The 24613-nt window shown below is 32.8% G+C and overlaps 3 protein-coding genes across 6 annotated transcripts; 2 read left to right on the top strand and 1 right to left on the bottom strand.

Moving 5' to 3' along the window:
* Positions 1 to 7712: 7712 nt before the first annotated feature.
* LOC140812319 (protein NRT1/ PTR FAMILY 5.4-like) lies at positions 7713 to 13019 on the top strand. Its single transcript, XM_073170560.1, is given in 5 exon segments — positions 7713 to 7844; positions 7924 to 8141; positions 8373 to 8441; positions 8443 to 8896; positions 11887 to 13019. Coding segments are annotated over 5 exon segments (1671 nt in total). The 5' UTR covers positions 7713 to 7777; the 3' UTR covers positions 12750 to 13019.
* Positions 13020 to 17470: 4451 nt separating this feature from the next.
* LOC140811834 (uncharacterized) lies at positions 17471 to 18974 on the top strand. The gene has a single exon (XM_073169928.1). The coding sequence runs from the start codon at positions 17676 to 17678 to the stop codon at positions 18591 to 18593; it is 918 nt and encodes a 305-aa protein (XP_073026029.1). The 5' UTR covers positions 17471 to 17675; the 3' UTR covers positions 18594 to 18974.
* Positions 18975 to 19242: 268 nt separating this feature from the next.
* On the bottom strand, positions 19243 to 23147 carry LOC140811833 (probable ADP-ribosylation factor GTPase-activating protein AGD11). Of its 4 annotated transcripts, none has more exons than XM_073169925.1 (10): positions 22913 to 23147; positions 22644 to 22816; positions 21959 to 22039; positions 21556 to 21640; positions 21022 to 21097; positions 20773 to 20936; positions 20458 to 20689; positions 20196 to 20312; positions 20010 to 20105; positions 19243 to 19784 (listed from the first exon to the last, which is right to left on the bottom strand). In XM_073169925.1, exons 2-10 carry the CDS (start codon positions 22690 to 22692, stop codon positions 19503 to 19505), a joined length of 1182 nt encoding a protein of 393 aa, XP_073026026.1. In that variant the 5' UTR covers positions 22693 to 22816; positions 22913 to 23147; the 3' UTR covers positions 19243 to 19502. The 4 variants fall into 4 exon arrangements, with proteins under 4 accessions (XP_073026026.1, XP_073026027.1, XP_073026028.1 ...); XM_073169926.1 differs by having other exon boundaries at positions 22644 to 22798; XM_073169927.1 differs by having other exon boundaries at positions 22644 to 22775.
* Between the last annotated feature and the right edge of the window lie 1466 nt (positions 23148 to 24613).

Below are 24613 nucleotides of genomic sequence, written 5' to 3'. Positions count from 1 at the left end.
TGATTTGCTAATTGAGATACTCATAAAAGTTAATAAAATAATGGATATTCTAGTAGGCAATATAAGTTCACCAAGTGCTCGCATTTCTATCCAAGATGCATTTAGATTACATGTATTTTTCATTTAAATATATGTTTTTAATTTTTAAAAGAAAAAGAAATTCGCAACTAAGCATTGAACTTTTTGAAGTACTTAATTTTACTTGCCAAATACCTAATTTCAATTTTAAAATACTTGATTTGGTAAATAAAATATTTAGAATGCTGTATTAAAATACTGAATATTCGAATATGTAACTTAAGTTCACCAAATTCTCGCATTTCCATCCAAAATGCATTTGGATGACATGTTCATTTCATTTTAAAATACTTGATTTGGTAAATGAAATACTCAGAATGTTGTATTAAAATACTGGATATTCGAATATGCAATATAAGTTCACCAAATGCTCGCATTTCCATCCAAGATACATTTGGATGACATGTTCATTTCATTTAATTATTTTTTTATTGTTAAAAAAAATAAATTCGTAACTAAGCATTGAACTTTTTGAAGTACTTAGTTTTACTTGCGAATTATCTAATTTCAATTTTAAAATACTTGATTTGGTAAATGAGATACTCAGAATGAGTATTAAAATACTGGATATTCGAATATGCGACGTAAGTTCACCAAGTGTTAGTCTTTCCTCGGAAGATACATTTGGATGACATATTCTTCTCATGTGATATCTATTTTGTAAAAAAAAACATATCAAATTCCCAACTAAGCATGAAACTTTTAAAATACTTAGTTTACTTGATAAGTACCTAATTTTAGTTTCAAAATACTTGATTTTATAAATGAGATACTTAAAACAGATAATAAAATACTGGATATTCGAATATGCATTATGATGCAATTTCAATGCAAATGAAATTTTAACAAATACATTGCTCCTCACTTCTCATGAAATAAAAACAACAATTTATTTCGGTATACAAATAAAGAACTTAGTTTTACTTCGGGACAAGTATGCTACTATATTTTTGTTAAAAGTAAGTGCTTATTTTGATCTACAAACAACTTACTCTTTCTCCACGATCAGTAATGAACTGTTTCATTTCTTTAAATGACATTAATAAGTATTCTAATGAATCTTAGTTGAAAAAACCAATCATGACTAAATTTACGTTGCATATTCGAATATCCAATATTCTATCACATATTATGAGTATCTCATTTACCAAATCAAGTATTTTAAAATTAAAATTAGGTATTTCGCAAGTAAAAGTAAGTACTTCAAAATGTTCCATGCTTAGTGATCGAGCAAAACTTTCATTGTAAAATTCTTAGTAAAAATTAATAATATTCAAGCTCGAATTAATCATAAGTGTACGATGTAAAATAATAATATAGCGTAAAAGAGTACGATTATCGTTCCTCTAAGGACTGTATTTCTCAATTATTATTCTCAATTATTCAATTTTTAGCAGCGATACTTCAGATGATTGTTTACTACTACGATTATTAAATAAAAACTCAATGAAATGGTTCAAGGATTAAATGATGAAATAAATAAGCTAGAATGATTGATTAAAGTTCAATTGAGAAATGAATTTATTGAGAATCTCGGTTCACATACCTCTCGCTAATCTACTTAATTCGTTCCACAATGATCTATGCTTTCGACGAGATTTCATATCTAATTGAACACGCCCTCTCAAGCTATGCCAAACTAATTCAACTCAGTGAAGTAATTAAATCTCTTTAATTATTTATCAATGGTGAATTGCATGTCGTTTTATTAAATCCATTAGCTTTCGACCTACTGAACTATGACTATCGACGTATATCCGACTTCATATTTCTCTGTAAATTGTAAATCCATGGATTAAGTTACTCAATCCTATCACGAGATATTCTCTCGAAGAACATTGTCCGGAAATCTTTAAATCTTCGCTCTAAGCCTTTTTTCTTTTTCAAAGCTTTTTGGCTGCTGAAAAGTCCTTGAACATGTCATCCAAAAGCATCTTGGATGGAAACGTGAGTACTTGGTGAACTTACGTTACATATTCGAATATCAAGTATTTTAATACTCATTATGAGTATCTCATTTACCAAATCAAGTATTTTAAAACTGAAATTAATTATTTCGCAAGTAAAACTAAGTACTTGAAAAAGTTCAATGCTTAGTTGCGAATTTGTTTTTCTTTTAAAAATAAAAAATATTTAAATGAAATGTACATGTCATCCAAATGGATCTTGGATGGAAATGCGAGTACTTGGTGAACTTACATTGCCTACTAGAATATCCAGTATTTTAACACACATTCTGAGTATCTCATTTACCAAATCAAGTATTTTAAAATGAAATGAACATGTCATCCAAATGCATCTTGGAAGGAAATGCGAGCATTTGGTGAACTTACGTTACATATTCGATATCCAGTATTTTAATACAACATTCTAAGTATTTCATTTACCAAATCAAGTATTTTAAAATTGAAATTAGGTATTTGGCAAGTAAAACTAAGTGCTTCAAAAAGTTCAATGCTTAGTTGCGAATTTGTTTTTCTTTTAAAAATTAAAAAAATTTATTTAAATGAAATGTACATGTAATCTAAATGCATCTTGGATAGAAATGAGAGCCCTTGGTGAACTTACATTGCCTACTAGAATATCCAGTATTTTATTAACTTTTATTAGTATCTCAATTACCAAATCAAATATTTAAAATTGAAATTAGGTATTTCGCAATAAAAGTAAGTATTTCAAAATGTTTATTGCTTAGTTGCGATTTTTTTCAAAAAAAATAAAGAAAATTTCTAAATAAAATGAACATGTCATCCAAATGCATCTTGGATAGAATGCGAGCATTTGGTGAACTTACGTTGCATATTCGAATTTCCAGTATTTTAATACTCATTCTGAGTATCTCATTTACCAAATCAACTATTTTAAAATCGACATTAGGTATTTCGCAAGTAAAACTAAGTACTTGAAAAAGTTCCATGCTTAGTTGCGAATTTGTTTTTTTAACAATAAAAAAATAATTAAATGAAATGAACATGTCATCCAAATGGATCTTGGATGGAAATGCGAGCATTTGGTGAACTTGCGTTGGATATTCCAATATCCAGTTTTTTAATACACATTCTGAGTATTTAATTTACTAAATCAAGTATTTTAAAATTAAAATTAAGTATTTCAGAAGAAAAACTAAGTATTTCAAAAAAATCAATTAGTTGCGATTTTTTTTAAATGCATATTCGAATATCCAGTTTTTTAATACACATTCTAATTATTTAATTTACTAAATCAAGTATTTTAAAATTAAAAATTAAGTATTTCATAAGTAAAATTAAGTATTTCAAAAAATTCAATTAGTTGCGATTTTTTTTAAATGCATATTCGAATATCCAGTTTTTTTAATACACATTCTGAGTATTTCATTTACTAAATCAAGTATTTTAAAATTAAAATTAATTATTTCACAAGTAAAATTAAGTATTTCAAAAAATTCAATTAGTTGCGAATTTATTTTTTTTAAAATGAATATTCGAATATCCAGTTTTTAAATACACATTCTGAGTATTTCATTTACTAAATCAAGTATTTTAAAATTAAAAGTAAGTATTTCACAAGTAAAACTAAGTATTTCAAAAAATTCAATTAGTTGCGAATTTGTTTTTTTTAAATGCATATTCGAAGATCCAGCTTTTTAATAAACATTCTGAGGTAAAACTAAGTATTTCAAAAAATTCAATTAGTTGCGAACTTGTTTTTTTTTTTATATGCATACTCGAATATCCAGTTTTTTAATACACATTCTGAGTATTTCATTTACTAAATCAAGTATTTTAAAATTGAAATTTAGTATTTCACAAGTAAAACTAAGTATTTCACAAAAAATCAATTAGTTGCGAATTTGTTTTTTTTAAATGCATATTCGAATATCCAGCTTTTTAATACACATTCCGAGTATTTCATTTACTAAATCAAGTATTTTAATATTTAAATCAAGTATTTCAGAAGAAAAACTAAGTATTTCAAAAAAATCAATTAGTTGCGATTTTTTTTTAAATGCATATTCGAATATCCAGTTTTTTAATACACATTCTAATTATTTAATTTACTAAATCAAGTATTTTAAAATTAAAAATTAAGTATTTCATAAGTAAAACTAAGTATTTCAAAAAATTCAATTAGTTGCGATTTTTTTTAAATGCATATTCGAATATCCAGTTTTTTTAATACACATTCTGAGTATTTCATTTACTAAATCAAGTATTTTAAAATTAAAATTAATTATTTCACAAGTAAAATTAAGTATTTCAAAAAATTCAATTAGTTGCGAATTTGTTTTTTTTAAAATGAATATTCGAATATCCAGTTTTTAAATACACATTCTGAGTATTTCATTTACTAAATCAAGTATTTTAAAATTGAAATTAAGTATTTCACAAGTAAAACTAAGTATTTCAAAAAATTCAATTAGTTGCGAATTTGTTTTTTTTTAAATGCATATTCGAATATCCAGTTTTTAATAAACATTCTGAGTATTTCATTTACTGAATCAAGTATTTTAAAATTGAAATTAAGTATTTCACAAACAAAACTAAGTATTTCAAAAAATTCAATTAGGTGTGAACTTGTTTTTTTAATAAAAAATATTTAAATTAAATATACATGTCATCTAAATGCATCGGGATTGATGAGTGGAAAGAGAAAATGTCCAACAAAAATAAGTATTTATATATTTTTTATTATTTAAAAGGGTAAAAATGTAAAAATACATTAAACATGTAGTAAAAACTAAGGTGGTCTTTTGTCAGGTACTGAAATACAAAAAAATTCTGTTGGATACTGAATCTTAAACAAATCATGCACAGATGTATTTTTCTCTAATTTACCGTTAATTTAATTGTCTGAATTTAAATTATTGATTGATTTGATATGAAATGAAATGCAGGATGGCACTCTAAGTATCAGGTGCATGCATCTGCCGCCACCACAAATATCTATAATTCAGAATAAGAAATAAAAATAATAATATCTCCTAAATTAACTCGTAATATTTAATATCATGAAAAACAAATTCTTGAACAAAATTTCATAATCGTTGATCGAATCATTTTATATTGAGTTAAGTGTATAAGTAAAAGTAATACTGAAATAAATGAACTCTTAAAAAATTCTCATGTGTCAAACTACTAACGTTTCGCCGTTTGATCTGGTTGCTTAAGTAAGCCTTCAAATAGCAACGTCAGATCTTAACATGTATTATTGTTTCTATTGGGGACAAGACTAATAGCAGGAAAATGATAAAACTAATCTCTAAAAGATATGTGATAATATCAGCAGATAGACATATATTATTCAGGCTCATAGACCTAACAGTCCGACCATTAACACTCAAGTAGGTGTACTCTGTGTTGCTAGCTACAAGTATAAAGAAGTAAAGTTGTGTCTTGGTCAACAACTTAACTTTTGACCTAGTAGTAAGCGTTTGATTCTAACATTTACCTATCGATTTTAATTGGTTCATCAATTCAAGAATCGGCTCGACCAATGTTTGACTTGTTTTGACAGATAAAAAGGTTTTTGGGTATGGTCAGAAACAGACTCGTGACATATTCTCGGTCAAACCAATCGGTCGATTCCGATTCTTAAAACAATGATTGTCGTGAGATCCTTATTCTACAATGTATTTAACATTAACCATAGATAGTAGAAAATATGTAGTTTAGTATAGCAATATTTTGATCATTGGACCATATGAAAAGTAATATCATGAACATATGAATCTATTAAGTTTTAAATTAGTGATATCATGAGCATATTTACTAGGTTTTAAACTATAATGATTTTTTTTTTCCGAAGGAACTCTCATCGAACTAATGCTTGTACGCGACAATAATTATGTAGAAACTAAAACAACAAAATAAAAATCTCATCCCCTCCTACCTCAAGTTGTTCTAAAAAAATACACACACATCTATGGCTTATAGCAAGATGAAATCTCATTCGGATTCGAAACTTAATTATAACAAACTCATCTTCTACTCATAAGGAGGGGAAATATGTCAACTTACTGTTTAACCAATCGATGGAAAATTCAACTATGTGGTACTTTTCAACTTTAAACTATTATTAGATTAATATTCCAAAAATAACTTCAAATACATTACTAAATATTTTGAAATATTACAAAATATCCACAAAATTTTGACAGGTTGAATATTAGTATAAAACACTCCAAAAAATATTTGATAATTAGTGTGGGATGGAACGAATTGGTTCCATGTTACTAAAAGCAATGATGTTGAGATTGATCTCTATTTTTAAAATGGTATTGTATGATTGCCTAACTAATTTATTACATTTTATTAATTTTTAAAATATAATATTCTATAAACTTACTAGCTATAGTTAGTGACAAAATGTAATTGTTTTATCTAGATCGAAGACATTCATAGTCATCTTGGACACAAAGCATAGGTCAAATTGAAAAATAATTACACGATTTAGTAGCACGAGATGTGGTTAATAAAAAGGTCAACTACCGTAAACCTAGATGAAAAGGACATAGACAAGACATTAGGCCAATATTGTCAAGGCAACATTGTCTAAAAATATTGGTGTTAATTTTTTTTTTTATATGATTTGAATGTAAATTATTTGAGGGTGTGTTTAAGGATATGAGTTTAAATTTATTTGATTATTTGGTTGAATTTATGTCGGATGAATTTCAAAGTTACTCGTTTATTAATTTATATTTATATGTAATGACTATTGTAAAAGATTCAAAATACACTCAATACAGGCGATATCATTTCAAATCCATTCTTCTAATCTCCACTTTCAAATCAAATTTTTCATGTTAGTGGAACCTTATATAATTAACTCGTATGGTATTATTTGAAATAAAAAAATTACCTCAATACATGTCATGTGTATGATACAATATTAAGAACATGCATGACAAAAACTTGTGTGAGACGGTCTCACGTGTCGTATTTTGTGCGACGGATCTCTTATTTAGGTCATCCATGAAAAATATTACTTTTTATGCTAAGAGTATTACTTTTTATTGTGAGTATCGGTAGAGTTGACTCGTCTCACAGATAAAGATTCGTGATACCGTCTCATAATAGACCTACTTAAGAACATATATCTTAATAATGTATCAGATCACGTGTTGCGGTGCATCTATAATATTTTTATGTGTGCAATAATTTTTATTTTATCGATTGGGATATTTTTATATTTCAATTAAATTTTTTATTTTTTCTTCAGAGTGATAAATTGGTTTTTTAGGAAAATTATCAAAAAAAACCAAAGCAAAATATTTAACCAACATGAGAAAGATAGCATAAATAATCCATGCCATCAATTGACTTAAATGTCAGATTATGCGAATCTGAAAGAAATTGACAACCAACCCCCCAAATAACTCGGGAGTATGTGCTTTTTCTTTTACCAAATTCAACGGAGCATTGATGTGTGCTTTCTCAAATTCATAGGCAAAAACTTGTGTGAGATGGTCTCACAGGTCGTATTTGTGAGACGAATATCTTATTTGGGTCATCCATGAAAAAGTATTACTTTTATACTAAGAGTATTACTTTTTATTGTGAATATGGGTAGGGTTGATCCGTCTCACATATTAAGATCCACTCATTCATGATGGGACAAAAACATAGTAAAACACACTTTCTTTTCTTGTGTATAAATAAAAGATAACCTCAATATTTTCATCCTGCTTGCCTTTCAATAGATAAAGAACCATATCATGGATGGAAATTCCCTAGAGGAAAAACCCAAAAATGGTGGTTGGAAATCAGCCATCTTCATCATTTGTAAGAAAATTTAAAGATTTTATAATTTTTTTTATTTTTTTATACATGCCATATGAATTTGTTGAATTTATTTGGCCAGTTGTGGAGGTAGCAGAAAGATTTGCATACTATGGAGTGGCCGGAAACTTGTTTATGTATCTAACAAAGGTGTTGGGGCAAACCACAGCGGCAGCCGCCAAGAACGTCAACACTTGGCAAGGTGTCTCCGCCATCTTCCCGGTGATTGGTGGCTTTCTCGCCGATTCTTACGTCGGCCGGTACAAGATGGTCGTCATCTCCTCCATTATTTATCTTTCCGTGAGTTTTTTTCTATTTTGTTTTTCAAGTTAATCGGACATATTCAATTTTAGTTTCATCATTGATGTGTGTTTGGTTGTAGGAAAATATCATAATTAAAAATTATGGAAATCAATGGAACAGTAAAATACCATAACTAAATTACTGATTAGTTTATTTAATTACAATCTCTCATTCATATTTGTAAAAAAAAATTAAAAAATTTGCTGATCAATTGATTTAATTTAACAGGGATTAATTCTGTTAACCTTAGCGGCCTCAACAGTGCCTTCAGGGCTCCGCCATACGGTTTTCTTTACAGTCATTGTACGTTCTTGCAATCGGAGAAGGTGGGCACAAGCCATGTGTACAAACTTTTGCTGCTGATCAATTCGACGAGACTTCGCCCGAAGAGAAGGTGGCTAAGAGCTCTTTCTTCAACTGGTGGTACGTCGGGATAGTGTGCGGAGCTGTTGCGGCGGTGCTGGCGGTGATCTACGTGCAGGATTATGTGGGCTGGGGTTTCGGGTTTGGGATGCTGGCTGTGGCAATAGCGGCGGCTCTTGTCGTGTTCTTGATTGGAAGTAGGACGTATCGCCGCCAGGCTCCTGTGGGAAGCCCCTTTACTAGGGTGGCCCAGGTGGTGGTCTCCGCCGTGAGGAAGAGGCGGTTGTCGGAGAGGGAGGTGAAGGGAATTTGTAACGAGTGTGAGGGTGTCGATATGAAGGAAGGTGGTGGATTCATTCGGGCTTTGGCTCCTACGAGACGGTTCAGGTATTTGCTTTTCTCTTCTTTTTTTTTTTTTATCTAATTATTATTATTTTCATTATATTAGCTATTTCTTTAATTATAAATTGTTTAGGTCATTATATTATCAATAAAATAATATTTTTTATGTAAATATTATCCTCGTTTTGATTTTGTAAAACTATAACATCATCCATGATTTTAAAACAAAAAATAGTCATAAATATTATAAATTCTAAAATAACAATGGCAAAACTTATGTAACGCTCTCACGGGTCATATTTTGTGAGACGAATATCTTATTTAAGTCATCCATGAAAAAATATTACTTTTTATGCTAAGAGTATTACTTTTTATTGTGAATATCGGTAGGGTTGACACGTCTGACAGATAAAAATTCGTGAGACCGTCTCACAAGAGACCTAATTGTCTTAATTAATACAACCATCTCAATTAATTATAAAAAAATCTTGTGAAGAAAGTCTCAATATAGTTTAATATAATTTCTAGATTTTTTTAATATTAAATTAACTTACCATAAAAGAATATTGTGCATGTAGACAGATCCCTTTTTATGGAGTAAGATATGAGTTTTAAATATTTATCTTATATTGTTAAATTTACCCGAAGTAATACAATTAAATTAAACGAAAGTTTTTTGCCTGTTAATTTTAGATAACCATAAATGTGTATATAACCGTCTTACGGATAAATATTATAAGTTATATTTCTAACCCGACAAAACTAATGAAAAATATTATTTTTATTTTAAAAATATAACTTTTCATGAACATTATCGATACCGTCTTTCATTGTACTAGCTAGGGGAAATAAATCCATTTCTGAAGCAAACTTGAAATGAAATTTGTGGTTTTTGTGTTTGTTCGTGTGGGTTTTGTGGCTCGAATATTTTCTTAATATTTTGTGAATAACAATTGAAATTACCTTTGGCCCATATGTACTAAATCACATTATTATATTTTTACTAAACACAAAATCGACATAGAATTGATGAATTAATCATAGATTTACTTTATTTGGGTGGATCTATTTGTGGATTAATTACTTTATAATTGTATCAAAATTAGCATTAAACTTTACAAGATTTGTTTTAGAGTCAACCCATGTTTTCAAAATCGGAGCTAGCTGTTAGGTTCGACCGACTACATATCAATGGTTCGGTTTGAACCACACTTAAAACCATTTTAACTGATCAAGTCGGTGATGAACGAGTCAAAACCCGACTGAACCAATTCATTATTCTTACATGTAATTTTTTGTTTAAAATATATATAATCACATTTAATATTTGATTATAGGTACCTTGTTGTTTAGATTTTACATTTTAGTAAACATTATATAAATAAATATATATATATATATATATAAATTTAAGATTTTTAGAATTTAAAATATATTATTTACTATATTAAATTATTATTTTATATAATATAACAATGTTTCAATCATACTGATTGATATTATTTTAAGATTGACTGAATCGATCATGAAAATATTAGAGTGAACATAAGATAGGGTTTTGAAAGGACGTAAGACTCATTTTGTTCATATATTTCATAAATGGAGCTAGTTGACTTTACTTGTCAAAGTTGTTTAGAGGAGATAAAACATGTCAATATAATAAACTATTTAATGAATGGCAAAAAATTGTAGTGAGACGATCTTACGGGTCATATTTTGTGAGACGAATCTCTTATTTGGATTATTCATGAAAAAATATTACTTATGCTAAGAATATTACTTTTTATTGTGAATATTGCTAAGATTGATTCGTCTCACAGATAAAGATTCGTGAGTCCGTCGCACAAAAAAGATACTCTTAATGAATATCACAAGAAGTCGTTTTGTATTTAAAATAGGGCAAAAACTTGTGTGAGACGGTCTCACGGGTCAAATTTTGTGAGACCGATCTTTATTTGGATAATTAATGAAATAGTATTGCTTTTTATGCTAAGAGTACTACTTTTTATGTTAAATATGGATAGGGTTGACCCGTCTCACAGATTGAGATCCGTGAGACGGTCTCACATGAGACATACTCTTAAAATAGATGGAATTAAAAATACTTAAAAACTTTAATAAACATAAGTTAATTAGTCGAATCAAAGGCATGTGAAAATATTTCACATTTAATTTAAATGTGCTTTTCTTTATTAATTAATATGGTTCTCCTAAATTTCATCTTTGATATAAATACATTTTAGTTTAACAATAACTAATATGAGTATGAATAAATTTTTAGAAATATTGTATTGTGAAAAAATTGATTTCTTTTATGGGAATTTTTGAATTAATGGTTTTTGAGTTAAAAAATTATATTTTCTTAATTTTTTTCGCAGGAAGGTTTTAAATTATTATTTTTATTTATTTCCCTGATTTAATAAATTACCCTCACTATCTTGAGTAAGATGTTTTCATGATTGTGTATATTGTTGTTACAGCAAAACCTTTTAAGGCTCTATTATCCATTCACTTAAAATCTAAAGCATATCTCAAAATGTTGAGTATGTCTTTTGTGAGACGGTATCACGAATCTTTATCTGTGAGATGAGTCAACTCTACCGATATTCACAATAAAAAGTAATACTCTTAGCATAAAAAAATAATACTCTTTCATGGATGATCCAAATAAGATATATGTCTCACAAAATACGACTCGTGAGACTGTCTCACTACAAGTTTTTGTCCATTATGTTTGAGTAATCGACATGCTAAACACACACATATATATGTGATACATCCGACATTTGACAAAAACTTGTGTGAGATGGTCTCACAGGTCGTATTTTATGAGACAGATCTCTTATTTGGGTCATCCATGAAAAAATATTACTTTTTTATGATAATATTATTACTTTATATTGTGAATATCGATATTCGTGAGACCGTCTCACAAGAGACATACTCCCGACATTTTGGTGTTTCCTAAATTATCTGGACAAAATATATTTGGAAGCCATCCACATTACAAATGTGATCGTATTCGCCATTTTGCAGATCCTCGACAAGGCGACGCTCATGGACGACACGGATGCATCGAGTGATCAGAAGAGGAATCCATGGAGACTATGCTCGGTAAACCAAGTAGAAGAAGTAAAACTAGTTCTCCAACTCATCCCCATTTGGCTTAGCTGCTTAATGTTTGCCGTGGTGATAGCACAACTGAACACATATTTTACCAAACAAAGCAGTACAATGAACAGATTCATCACAAAAACCTACCAAATCCCACCAGCATCATTCCAAGTTTTCACGAGCCTTACAATTCTGACATCCGTTATACTATATGAAAGAGCCTTCGTTCCCATTGCCAGAAGATTCACAAACCACCCAACCGGAATAACAATGCTGCAACGAATCGGGATCGGCCTAATCTTCTCCATTCTGACAATGGCTGTTGCTGCATGTGTCGAGTCCAAAAGGGTACGAGTAGCTAGACAAAACGGATTATTAGACATGCCGAAAGCTATGGTTCCAATGGCTGTTTGGTGGCTGATCCCACAGTACATGTTGTGTGGGATTTCTGATGTGTTCACGATTGTCGGATTGCAAGAATTATTTTACGATCAAATGCCGGCTGAAATGAGAAGCATCGGTGCAGCTGCGTATATTAGTGTGGCCGGGGTTGGAAGCTTTTTGAGTACTGGTTTGATAAGTATCATGCAAGGGATAGACTCGAGGACTGGGCATAAATGGCTTGGAGACAACATTAACAGGGCAAAACTTGAATATTTTTATTGGGTTCTGGCCGCACTGAGTGCTGTTAATTTTTGTGGGTTTGTTTATGTTGCAAGAAGGGTGGTCTACAAAAAGATTGGAGTTGAATGCGAGGCTCATTCCAGTTCCAGCGAGAAAGATTAATCAGATTATTGCATATCAATGGAAGATTTAAGGTGAACTTTTTCCCGGCGGACCGACTTTAATACCAATTTAGGTTTATTATAGGCATACTACTTTACAAATTCTTAAACGTCATAGCTTTGTATGCCTCTCTTATGACTTTCACCGTATACATTATTCGATATGAATTTGTATACGGATTGGACATTCGATACATTTGTCATAATAAGACATGGAACGTACGCACTTCAAATACCATTTTCTCGAATGAGAAATCCCATCACATGTAGATTCCAACACACTTGTAAGGAATCAGGGAAATCAATCCCAGATGAGTCCACGTCGAGCATAAGTTCTCACCCAAAATAATATGGCAACATATAATACCCAGTACAAGAATCAGAATAAAAAAATGGCCGGATAAAATAAAAAGGTAGTGAACTAACGTGATTCTACTGATGAGCTTGACCTTGCGGCGGGGGGCCAGGAGGCAACGGTGGAGGAATCCCTGACTGAATGCTAAAATTTGTCTGCATTCCAGGTGCATTCGTATTTCCAGGCTGTAGTAAGTGAGCAACTATATTAGTCCAAACTTGAATAGAGTGGACCTATTAACAATATGACTCGAGAGATGACAGTAGTCTAAACTTGAATAGAGCGATACAACAGATACCTATTAACTAGGCGCCTGTAAGAGCAAGATGCACTAATTCTTTTACATGGAGATCGATGACATGTAAAAGGTACATCAAAAGACTTTAAGATGCAACAAAGAGCTCACTTCATTAAACAGTTCCACTTAAGGGTGAGTCTTACAATGCTGACACTATTCAGATTTGAAAAAACCACATAAGACTGCTGTCAACTAGGAATAATTATCAGCTGCACCACCGCATTGTCATGCACAAATAACAAATATAAGGGGAAACATCCAATATTCAAGGAGATATCCTAACGCAGTAGCTGACTAGAATAGAATGGAACCAAAATTATAAGATTTTACTAGGGGGTTTATGGTGGTGACTAAAGTTACTCACCGGCTAATGATTGAGTCCAGGCATCATTGGTATCTGCCCAGCTTGAGGCCTGCTGAAGCCACCACCGGTAGGATACATTTGAATGCCAATTGTGTTGGAAGAACCCTGCATGTTGGGCAATACATTTGCAATTCACCTGGAGGGATATTTCCTGGTGATCCTGATCCAGAAGACATGGGATTCATGCCCATAAAAAGACCTTGGGGCAACGATGGACCCATTTGATTCAAAACAACCTGTTTCATGGAAACACAGCGATGCATGAAATAAAATGTAGATCAAAGTCATTAAATAGTAGAATTGGTGGTATCGCGCCACTTGGCCTTCACTGTAGTTTCTTACCACTTGACCGGGCATTGGCATTGGCATTGGCAATGGGATTGAACTTGGCATGGATGGATTAGGCAAAGGTCCTGGCATTGAAAATGGTACATTGGCAGGTATATTATATGATTGCATCTGTGGGGGAGGGCGAGGTAAATGAGGATGCGGTACAAAAGGTAAATGAGAAATGGGCTGCGGCTGGGCCAGATTTTGTGCCGGAATGACAAAGAGGACATGTGCTGCGGTAAAGATTGGTGCTGTTGGGATTGAGTAGCATTTTGTTGATAAGACTGATGTTGGTTACTCGCGAGAAGAGATGGGTGCCTTCTGATCTCCTTGAATAGATGAATCAAAAGATGGAACATATAGAGGCATTGCAACTCCAATTCCTGGGATTGTTCCCTCATTCCGAGGCAGCCCCGCTCCAAATGTACCAGGAGTTTTGGGGAACTCAGGTACTGGGAAAGGACCAGGAACCAGGCCTACATAAGCTGGAGTTTGCTCGCTGATACCTATTAAAAAATTAAAACACGGCTTTGCTAGAGGTCACATGAGCTATAAAAACTAAAATTTCCAACGGCTATCATCCACATGCCTGAAGAAGAAACAGGTTCAATATAAGACCCCAATTAAAAACATACATTAACAATGTGATATTAAGAGGATATCTTCACCTCTGTGTAAACATTATTTTATCAGTAAATATCTTAAGAAGCTCAAGTTTATACTTTATACTGATTCTGAATTAGGCTAACAAGTAACAACGCAGTTGGGAAATGTCCAAGTGAAAATTAACCTTGATTTTGTCCAGGGATGAATTTATCAGGTGAAGTGTCACCAGTCCTGTTTCTGCACCAAATTTTGTTGCGTGATCATTTCCTCCACTGTACAATAGCAAGTACAGTTAGTTGAAAAAACAACATTCTCACCGCCTTGGAACTAATATTATGCCATTAAATTATATCAAAGTTTAAAACAACTAGCAAATGCTCATGCTCTTCCAGAATGAATGAAAACTAAAAAATGATATTGTATGTAACTGGTTCATAGCTTTGCTTGATGCCCAAAACTCTCGAAGATTTAGTCATTTCCATACTTTCAAATTTTTCTTCGCATCAAAACTCTGGAAGATTTAGTCTAGTTTCCATACTTCCAAATTTAATTATTTATGATAATGTAGCATAGGTTATCGATTTGTGCTGACACAAGTATATTTTTGTATGCTAGATAATATTTGTTAATGTCAGAGGTATGGTTTTAAAAACACTGGATCAGAGAGGCAGCCTTATTTAAACATGGACACAGATAAAAATAGCTCCCTCTTCTTCTTTTTGTAAAACAGTTGGAAATTTTGAACTTAGAGCTCTTCAACCCTCAAAGTCTATAAACTGTTGGCTTTGTAGCTGCATGAAATAATTCTTTTTTCTTGATTTATTTGTTTCTAGTTATAAACATGGGATGGTCCTCACTATCGCACAGGATAGAAGACGGTGGATCGACATAAATAAGAAAAAGTAAATCTGAAGGAAATGGAAGACAATAGGCGCTACGAAAAATGTAGTTATACAAACCAGTGGCCACAAACAGCTGCAGCGCACAAGTTTAAGAAAGGGGGAACTGATAAATAATAGAAAGAAAACACCAGCATTCAAAGCCGATTTTAATTCAGACATGAAAAACTGCAGAAAAATGTGTTCCTAAATGTTCAAACGACCCAAAACACATCTCAGCAAACATATTTGGTCCACTCAGATATAAGGTTGTTGTGTTACATCCAAGAGCTGAGTCTGTAACTCAGGTTTAGTTATTTATATATATAATGCCGCAGGTTTACACTATATAGCATAGCATACAAAATAAAAATTAAATGTGTTTAACAGAGTATAAATAACATTTTATGTTGTTTAAATTTATTTATCACAAAGACTCTTATGAGACCGTATCACAGATTAATTTTATTCGACAAATTTTTAATCTTATCATGTCTCTGAAAAATATTAATTTTTTTTAAATATAAATAAAATCAATTTGTCCCGTGAATATATATTTATGACAGTCTAAGAGATGTCAAAAACTTATCGTATTTTGTGAGACGGGTATCTTATTTGGGTCATCCATGAAAAAATATTACTTTTTATGCTAAGAGTATTATTTTTTATTGTGAATATCGATAATGTTGACTCGTGTCACAGATAAAGATTCGTGAGACCGTCTCACAAGAGACCTACTCCTAAGAGATATAATCTTTATTTATTTATTACTATCTGTTAAGAATCTCTAGAGACAAAAAAATTGATCTGTTTTTTTATTTCTCAATTTCGCCCTTATTTTATATCACAATTACATTTTTGTTTTTATTTTTTTTAATTTCAAAAAACATTTTTTTATTTTTTTAAATTAAACTATTCAAAGAACACTTTAGTCTCTTGAGAATTATAAAAAAAACTGTACACACATACTAGTGACTATGCACACGCGATGCGTGTGTACAATTTTTTTTATCATTATCAATGGACTAAAGTGTAATTTGATAATTTATGGGGTGACTAAATTGATATTTAAATTGTTGAAATAAAAAAAATAAATAGAAGTGTGTGTTGAAATTTGAAAAAAAAAAAACAAAAAACAGAAGTGTAATATTAATATCATGTAAGGGTAAAATTGGAAAAAAAAACTTGGTGTCCTCCTGGGTAGTTACTATCATGTGTTCATCCTTAATATTGCTCCAAAAGGTGAAATCGTTCACCTTAGGCGCCCCTCATCCCCGGCCCGACAGGAATGTGAGAGGAGGTAAATCATGGTGACTCAGTCGATTATATAATTAATTATTTAAAAGTAAAATTTTAAATTTTGTTGACGTATTCGACAAAGAGTGATGCTACACTAATCTATTTTACTAATTTGTACAATAAAAATTCCTGTGCAAAATCATTTGTCAAAATCTCGCGATACATTGGATAAAAATCTCGCGATATAATGGTTGTAAAATCGCTGGGGTAACGATATTGGTTTGTACTTTAGCATTATTTCGACAAAGAGTCTCACTACATCCTATTGTACTCATTTACAAACATATCAAAATTTGTCAAAATTTTGGATATAAATCCCATACAGTAAAATATATTGGTTGAAATATCAACGATTCCATCTCTACACGTTTTTTTACCACTTGTAACACATAAATTATGCAATTCAATGGCAAATCTGCGATACATGGATATAAATCTGCGATAACGTAAAATCTCGCGATATAAAAGTAAACGTTTAAAATATGGTTTACCTTTAGCATATCTTCCAAAGTGATCTAACGTATACTCGGTCTTGTGCTTCGCGGGCTGGTCTGCATGACGTCACGCTTGCTTCGATCAATTTCAATCTCCTTCCTCGTTCTTTTCCAGATTTTGTTTCAACGCTTCATTTTCATTCCATCTCTGGTTTTTTCCCCATCTGGAGATTCCATTTCCGGCCAAGAACCAGCTCCAATCAACACCCCAGCCGCCCGCCGCCACCGTCCCTTTAATTTTATAAACGTCAGAAATCCCGTTCAGAGCCCTTGATTCTTTGGAGTTTTTTTTTTGTTTACTTGATGGCTGATTGCAAGAACCATGCAATGGAATTGCCGGAAAAATCCCAAAAATACAACAAGAGCAGCTCCTTGACGATTTTCAACCGGTCCGGAACTTTCAAGGCCTCGTCTTCGGCGGGAGGTGAAATGACCAATAAGCCTCTCTTCGGCCTCTACAATTCCCCGTCTCTGCAGCAAAGCGGCTCCATCAAGAGTTTGTACAGCTCCTCCTTTGGCTCGATGGTCTCCGCCGGTAATTCCTTGAAGGGAAAGGTCAGAAAATTATGCTCGATTTTCGAATCCCCAAAACACCCCTCAAGCCCCAAAAATTCACAATCTTTGCCACTGCCCTCGCCCAAGCCGATAAAGCCGACCAAATTGCTGCTAGCAGCATCGGATTCTTCGAATTTCATTTCCAAAGGTACCCCTTCTCCGGTCCCGGAATCTCCCTTCAGGCTACCTGGTACTGAGGACAGAGTTGTAATTTACTTCACCAGCCTACGGGGAATACGAAGAACATTTCAAGATTGCCACAGTGTACGCATGATTTTTCATGGGTTATGTGTGAATCTCGATGAGAGGGATATATCCATGGATGTAGCTTATAGAAAGGAGTTACTGAATGTGTTGGGCGAAACTAGTATCAGCTTACCTCAAGTGTTTATCAAGGGAAAGTACATTGGGGGAGCGAATGTGATAAAGCAATTACTAGAGGCTGGTGAATTGGTTAAGCTTATAAAGGGACTCCCTTTTGTTGCTCCGCATCCGTGTGATACGTGCGGTGATGTGAGGTTCGTTCCTTGTTTGAATTGCAGTGGCAGTAAGAAGGTGTACGATGAGGATGAGGAGAAGCCGAAGAGGTGTCCGGAATGCAACGAAAATGGGCTTGTTCGGTGTCCACGCTGCTGCTCACGAGCTGTGAATGCAAGTAGATTTTAAGTTAACCTGATGAAAAATGGTGTCATTATTTGTTTCTCTGTATAGGTTTTTTTGTTTTTTGTTTTTTTTGGTCATCGGATTATTTAGTATAAACGATGATAACCTCATATCCATATGCTGAAGGAATCAGCCATGTGCATTGTGGTTTATGTATGGAACGTAGGTGAATTGTATGGTTGTTCACCTTGGTGGTGTACATTTTAATGCTCATTATGTAATAGTTGCCGTTGTGCTGTGGCATGCACTTATGGCTAATATGCTGCCAGTGTTTTGCAGCTTGTGATAGCATTTTTATGGTACTTTGGTTTATATATTGATGATTTTGAAAACTTTTGTGGAGGCCCCTCAGATGGTTTATTGTACCAAGATCATTATATTTTTCCTCTGTTTTATAGGACTCAGTCGAGTTATTTGTGTTGCATGTAAGCTGTGAGTATGAATGTAAACCAATGAAGTTTGCGAAATTTCACAGGTTTGTGGTACTTCTCTTGTAAAAAATGAGATTGAACTAAGCTGAAAATAAGGAAGATCAAGCTAGCGTAGCGCGAGCTCGGAAGTTTTGTTTCATGGATATGTTCTTGAGCTCAGGTAATGAGTATGGTTCACGAGCTCGGGAGTTTTGAATGTGTTTCATATAGAAAATCATTAGTTTGCATCTGTAGTGACTAGTGGTATATCATCAGTTGGCCACTTTGTTCTGAAGTCTAAAGTATGATAATAAATAAGTACAACCATACACACAAAATATCGCCATACAACAGTTGGTGCTACCCCCGTTGTCCTCTGAAGTGTGAACAGGACCTCATGTCATCCAAAGAATAAATAAAATAGGACGCTACGTCGCATGCTCGATGGATATTTTCGCCACTCATTGGAGAAACCGAACCGGGGAGGACTTATATTTACTTGCTATTGTGTAAGAGGCACACATTCAAGCTCAATGTCTAAAACTCCTCGTTCTACGTTCTGCAACTTAATAGAGATATCTTGTTTCACCCTTCCATCTTCTAAAGTTATAACACCATCTTTTACTAGTGTGTTCTCTTTGCTTGCTTTCCACTTACCGAGTTGAGTTGGCTCGTTAAGCGAGGAGCACTCGGAAGCTTTTGCAGCAGACACGAGTGGCTGGATATCTATCTCTGCTTCCCCCATAAAATCATCTGTTTTGAATTTATCCTTGTCGTATACAAGCTGGCATGCCATCACAAAGTTTCGTAGAGTCAGATTTTAAAAGAAAAACAAACTGGAAAGTACTGCATCAAAAACAAATTAGCCTCAAATATCAATGCATTTATTCTCAGAAGAAAATCACATTGCACCACAAATACCAATGTTTTTATTCGTCTATGTTCAGTAAACTATCATTTATCCAGAAAATTAGATACTCATTTTTCATTATGCATATAGGAATCTTACCAACTTTAGAGTGGGGATGTGTTCTGGAATCGACAACATTAGCCTTTCGTTCCAGACCGGGTTGAGATTATTCTTTATGACCCTCGTCTTCATTGACTGCCAAAAAACAGGTCATATAAAAAACCGTGATGCACAGATCACTAAACAACTTCATGGACAATAAAACGAGAACAACAGAATAAGTACTTGATTTCCCAGTGAGAGGATAACGTATGGATCACTAGTCATCATATCTCGGACCGCTAGGTTAGTACCTCTCACGACGTTAACCTTAATCAATCCTACGAATTCGACCATACCTGCCTACACCACACAATCGAACATGATCAGGAAACGTACTCTTGCCAAGCCAGGATTTTTAAGTACTAAAATGAATCACAAAGTGCAAGCTTATCTTTATTTGTCATATCTTAATTCAGTAACGGTTTCTTGCTGCAAGAACATTTACCATTGAGTTAGTTTTCTTTGGCGCCTTGTGTTCACCTTTTCTCCAGCTATTACGAAATGCCTGCCCCAGACCTTGGATTCTGTGACCTGTAGTTTGTTTTTCCAAGTGTTTCTTATTATCAATGGCAGATTGAGATTGACAGCTTGAAGAACTCGCGTGGGATGTTGAAGAAGATGAAGGGAAAGAGGATGATAAATCATGGTCCGAAAATTGTTGCATTTCATATTTTCTCCTGTGTATCCAAAAGGGAGTCTACTTGAGAAATTATAAATACATTGAAAGGATCTTAGGAGGGATGGACTTGTAACTAACTACCTTATGAAATCGGCACGCTCCTCTATCGAGGAATCCGGTCTCGGTTTTTTATAATCATATGGAACATAAGCTTCATATTTCGAGTTTACTGCAGCATTTCCTCCCATTTCAATCAAAGAATCTACTTGCTCATCGTTCCATTCGTCAAGCTTCACAGATAAGACCTGCAAAATAGACATGAAATAGATGAAATCACGGTTGTGTAATATAATTGTGATAGATTTATTAAGTTAAATAAGTGTTCCACACCTTTGATATATGCACTCCAAGGCTCCTATGTACACCAGAGCATTTGATACAAATGAATGCTCCGATGTTCAAAGATCTGCTCACGACAGTTGAAATATAAACACAAGTTTTGTTACAGAAACAAAAACCCAAGAAATACAGCAACAAAGTTGAGATCATTTAGTAATATCAAATTACTGCATAAGTTATTTTAAAATTTTACAATAACATAATTGGTTAGAATATATATAATATAACATAACAAAGAACATATTATGGAATTGATGATAAGTTTATCATTTATAATGATTTTGTTTAGAGGCATGAAAAAGAAGGAAACTATATCTTGCGAATAGATAACAAAAATAAGATGACAATTTTTGGTGTAATTTTGGGGGATGGAGAATCATTTTTATAGTTCGCCTGGTACAAGGTCCCAAGATTGGGGCGAGGTCTGGGTTCGAGACTCAATTGTAACAAATATTTTTCCAACTCGAAAAAGAAATTTACCACCAAGAATAATGCAAAAGATAAACTAATGAGACTGAGACTTACACCCATTTTGGATCTCTTGAACCACAATCTGCACATAATTGATTCCCGGGTTCAGATAACATACTCTCTAGCCTACGCTGTGTACCTGATTGACACAAAATTTCGACAGAGTTAAAAATCAGCATTGCACATTAATGAAGAGAGAATGAATTTGGCATCTATTTACTACAACAAAATAGTTTATCATATTCAATTTCCCATGTTTTCCCCAGATTACTCTAGTTGTCTTAGCCAAAGCTTCATTCAAATTTGTCCTGAGCCACTGCAGCACAAAATAATCCCAACTCCGCGGCTGGTAGTTATTGTCATGAGTAGAATTGAGAACCTTTATATTGCACAAGGATATGGTCCAGTGACCATTAGTAGCAAGGTGATGCATGTAATTTTCAGTTTGTACACTTACTCGAAGTATTCCGCCCTTCCTTCGGACAGTTACGCCAGTTTGGCGAGGTTTCCTTTTGTAGGAGATCGTAAAGACAAGAACCTGGTCCATTTGATGCAAAAATGTTGCTGTGATTAATCTCAGAAAACTTGCTTTTCACAACTTATTACATAGTTCACCTAGAACAAAAATCTACCTATAACTAAAACAAGTTTGGATTTACATGCAAATGATAAATAAAACTTCAACACAAAGACACAATTGCCAAGTAATCAGTGATGATACTAGCGATGGGAAAACATTGAAAAAAATTTGTACCAGATCATAGGCTCATATCATGTAGTCTGAAAAATCAAAATGACAGAAACGAATCGATGATGCCTCGCAATGCAAGTCGCATACGCATTCAATCGACGTGCAACCAGAGATGATAAAAAATAACAAAGATAAATTTACTTTAAAACTTTCAGAGGCATCATCTCGCAGAGAAATCATACTTCTAACAATAAAACTTAGTTTTCACTATCTAACAGTTATCATAATTTCACACTCCTAAATGTCAATAAAATGAAATATACCTCAGCTTAAAACTACAGGATCTCATAAAATAAATTACGATCGCACTCATCAATCATCACCATTCTTAGAACAACAAAAAACTGCAGAAAATAACCTGAAAACACAATAATAAACATAAGAAAACTACCTGAAAGTGAAACATCATCTGTTTCCGCATTTCCTTGTTCCACAGACATTTCAACCCCAAGAAATTCAGACCCAAATCCGAAATTCTTGGTGCTTATAATCTCAAAGAAATCATTTTTTGTTTGCTTCCTTTCTGCATGAGTCAAAGGGGTCGTCCTGATGGATTATTCATTTCTTTAGACGCACAGATCAAATTGTTAGAATCAAGAAAATGTGGAAAAAATATGATTGCAGCAAACTTTAAATAAAAATCAAGAAATTTTTTTTTACAGGATCAAAGAGCGTTGGTATTGTTCAGCTGAGATTGGTTCAGAAGTGGTTGGATTAATTTTACGTACGTCCACTGGCTATTACACATCAATGCATTATATGCAAGGAAAAAAAAACACAAATTCTTGCGTTGATCTTTTAAATATTTGGTGGGATTGGATTGGATTGGGTTCTTGTTGATTCTAGGAAGGAATTTGCTTGCACGAGGTATCTTAATTTGTAATTATTACATCAATAATGGATTTGGTTACTCTTTTGGGAGACCAGGCAAAAGTCAAAGGTAGGTAGATCGCCAAACAGTTTAACCAGAATCCCCTAAACACGCACTTGTGTCGCTTCACGCTTTCTTAAATTTAGTTAATTTAAAATTTTCTCCAAGTCGTGACCATAAGAAGTTATGAATTAAGTAATATGGAGTATTCTCTAAATTGTATAACCTATTAAGACAAATTTGTCGTGTATATGTATACTAACTTTGATATCATGATATGTTTTTTTGATAAATCAAAATTATCATTTTTTCAAATTACAAAAAATTCTATTTTATTTAATAAGAAAATCATAAAAGCTTATTTTAGCAAATGACTATCTCATCTATATCTAATATATCTTAAATTATACTTTTGAACTTTAAATGATCATATTTATAACATAAAAAATTATTATACAAAACCATTTTTATAGTTTTAAATTTTAATATAAGACATTACATTAATTTAGTTTGATAGTTAACTTTTACCAAAATAACATATTTTTTCCTAGTGTAATAAAAAATAATTTTGATGTATTAGAAATAGGGGTGCATGAAAGTCAATTTCTTGAGTATTAGACCTTTCACATTTGCTGCATGTATTTATTCGTGAGACAGATTAATCATGTCTATATCTGACATAAAAAGTAAAAAATTTTATAGGTGACCCAAATAGAACACTTATATCACAAAATTGACTCATGAAACTGTCTCATAAAAGTTTTAATGTTTATGAAATCCCATATTTTAATGAAATAGATTTAAGTTTTTGCAACAGATATTTTCCTATGTAAGAGATTGAGTGTGGACACCCTTGCAAACATGGAGGAAAAGGCCGTTGTGCGAAGTGGGTTGTGAGATACTATTCAAATAAGTGGCTCAAGCGATACGAACTTCTTGTATGTCTACCTTTTCCTACCTTCCTCCTTGGCAAATGAAGTTCTGAGGATGATCAACTCATTTTGGTGCGACGGCAAACATAATGCAGTCAAAGGTTTGAACTGGATCAGCTGGGAGAAGTTGTGTCCCCCGAAATAATTTGGCGGAATGGGTTTTCGAGACTTCTGTAGCTTTAACATGGCAATGCTTGGGAAACAAGGATGGAAACTTTTTAGTGCCCTTAATGCTACAATTTGTCGCCTTTACAAAGCTAAATACTACCAAAAGGGGATTTCTTAAATGCCAATCTGGGGCATAATCCAAGCTTTAGCATTTTGGCTTCCCAAGTGGTGTTAAAAAGAGGCTATAAATGGAGGATTGGGGATGGAAGTCATATCAATATTTGGAAAGAACCGTAACCGTGGACCCATGACCCCTCAAATTTTCATGTAGATCTATCCATGATTCCAGAGTTACAAGATTGGACAGTGCAAGACTTGATGATTCCGGGCTCACATGAATGGGTTATGATATGATCGAAACCATCTTTATGGATAGGATGCTAGGGCGAT

Source organism: Primulina eburnea, chromosome 14 (genome assembly GCF_022965805.1).
Source record: "Primulina eburnea isolate SZY01 chromosome 14, ASM2296580v1, whole genome shotgun sequence".
Lineage (NCBI taxonomy): Eukaryota > Viridiplantae > Streptophyta > Magnoliopsida > Lamiales > Gesneriaceae > Primulina > Primulina eburnea.
The sequence above is the reverse complement of the archived record's forward strand: the minus strand, read 5'-3'. Positions and strand labels throughout refer to the sequence as shown.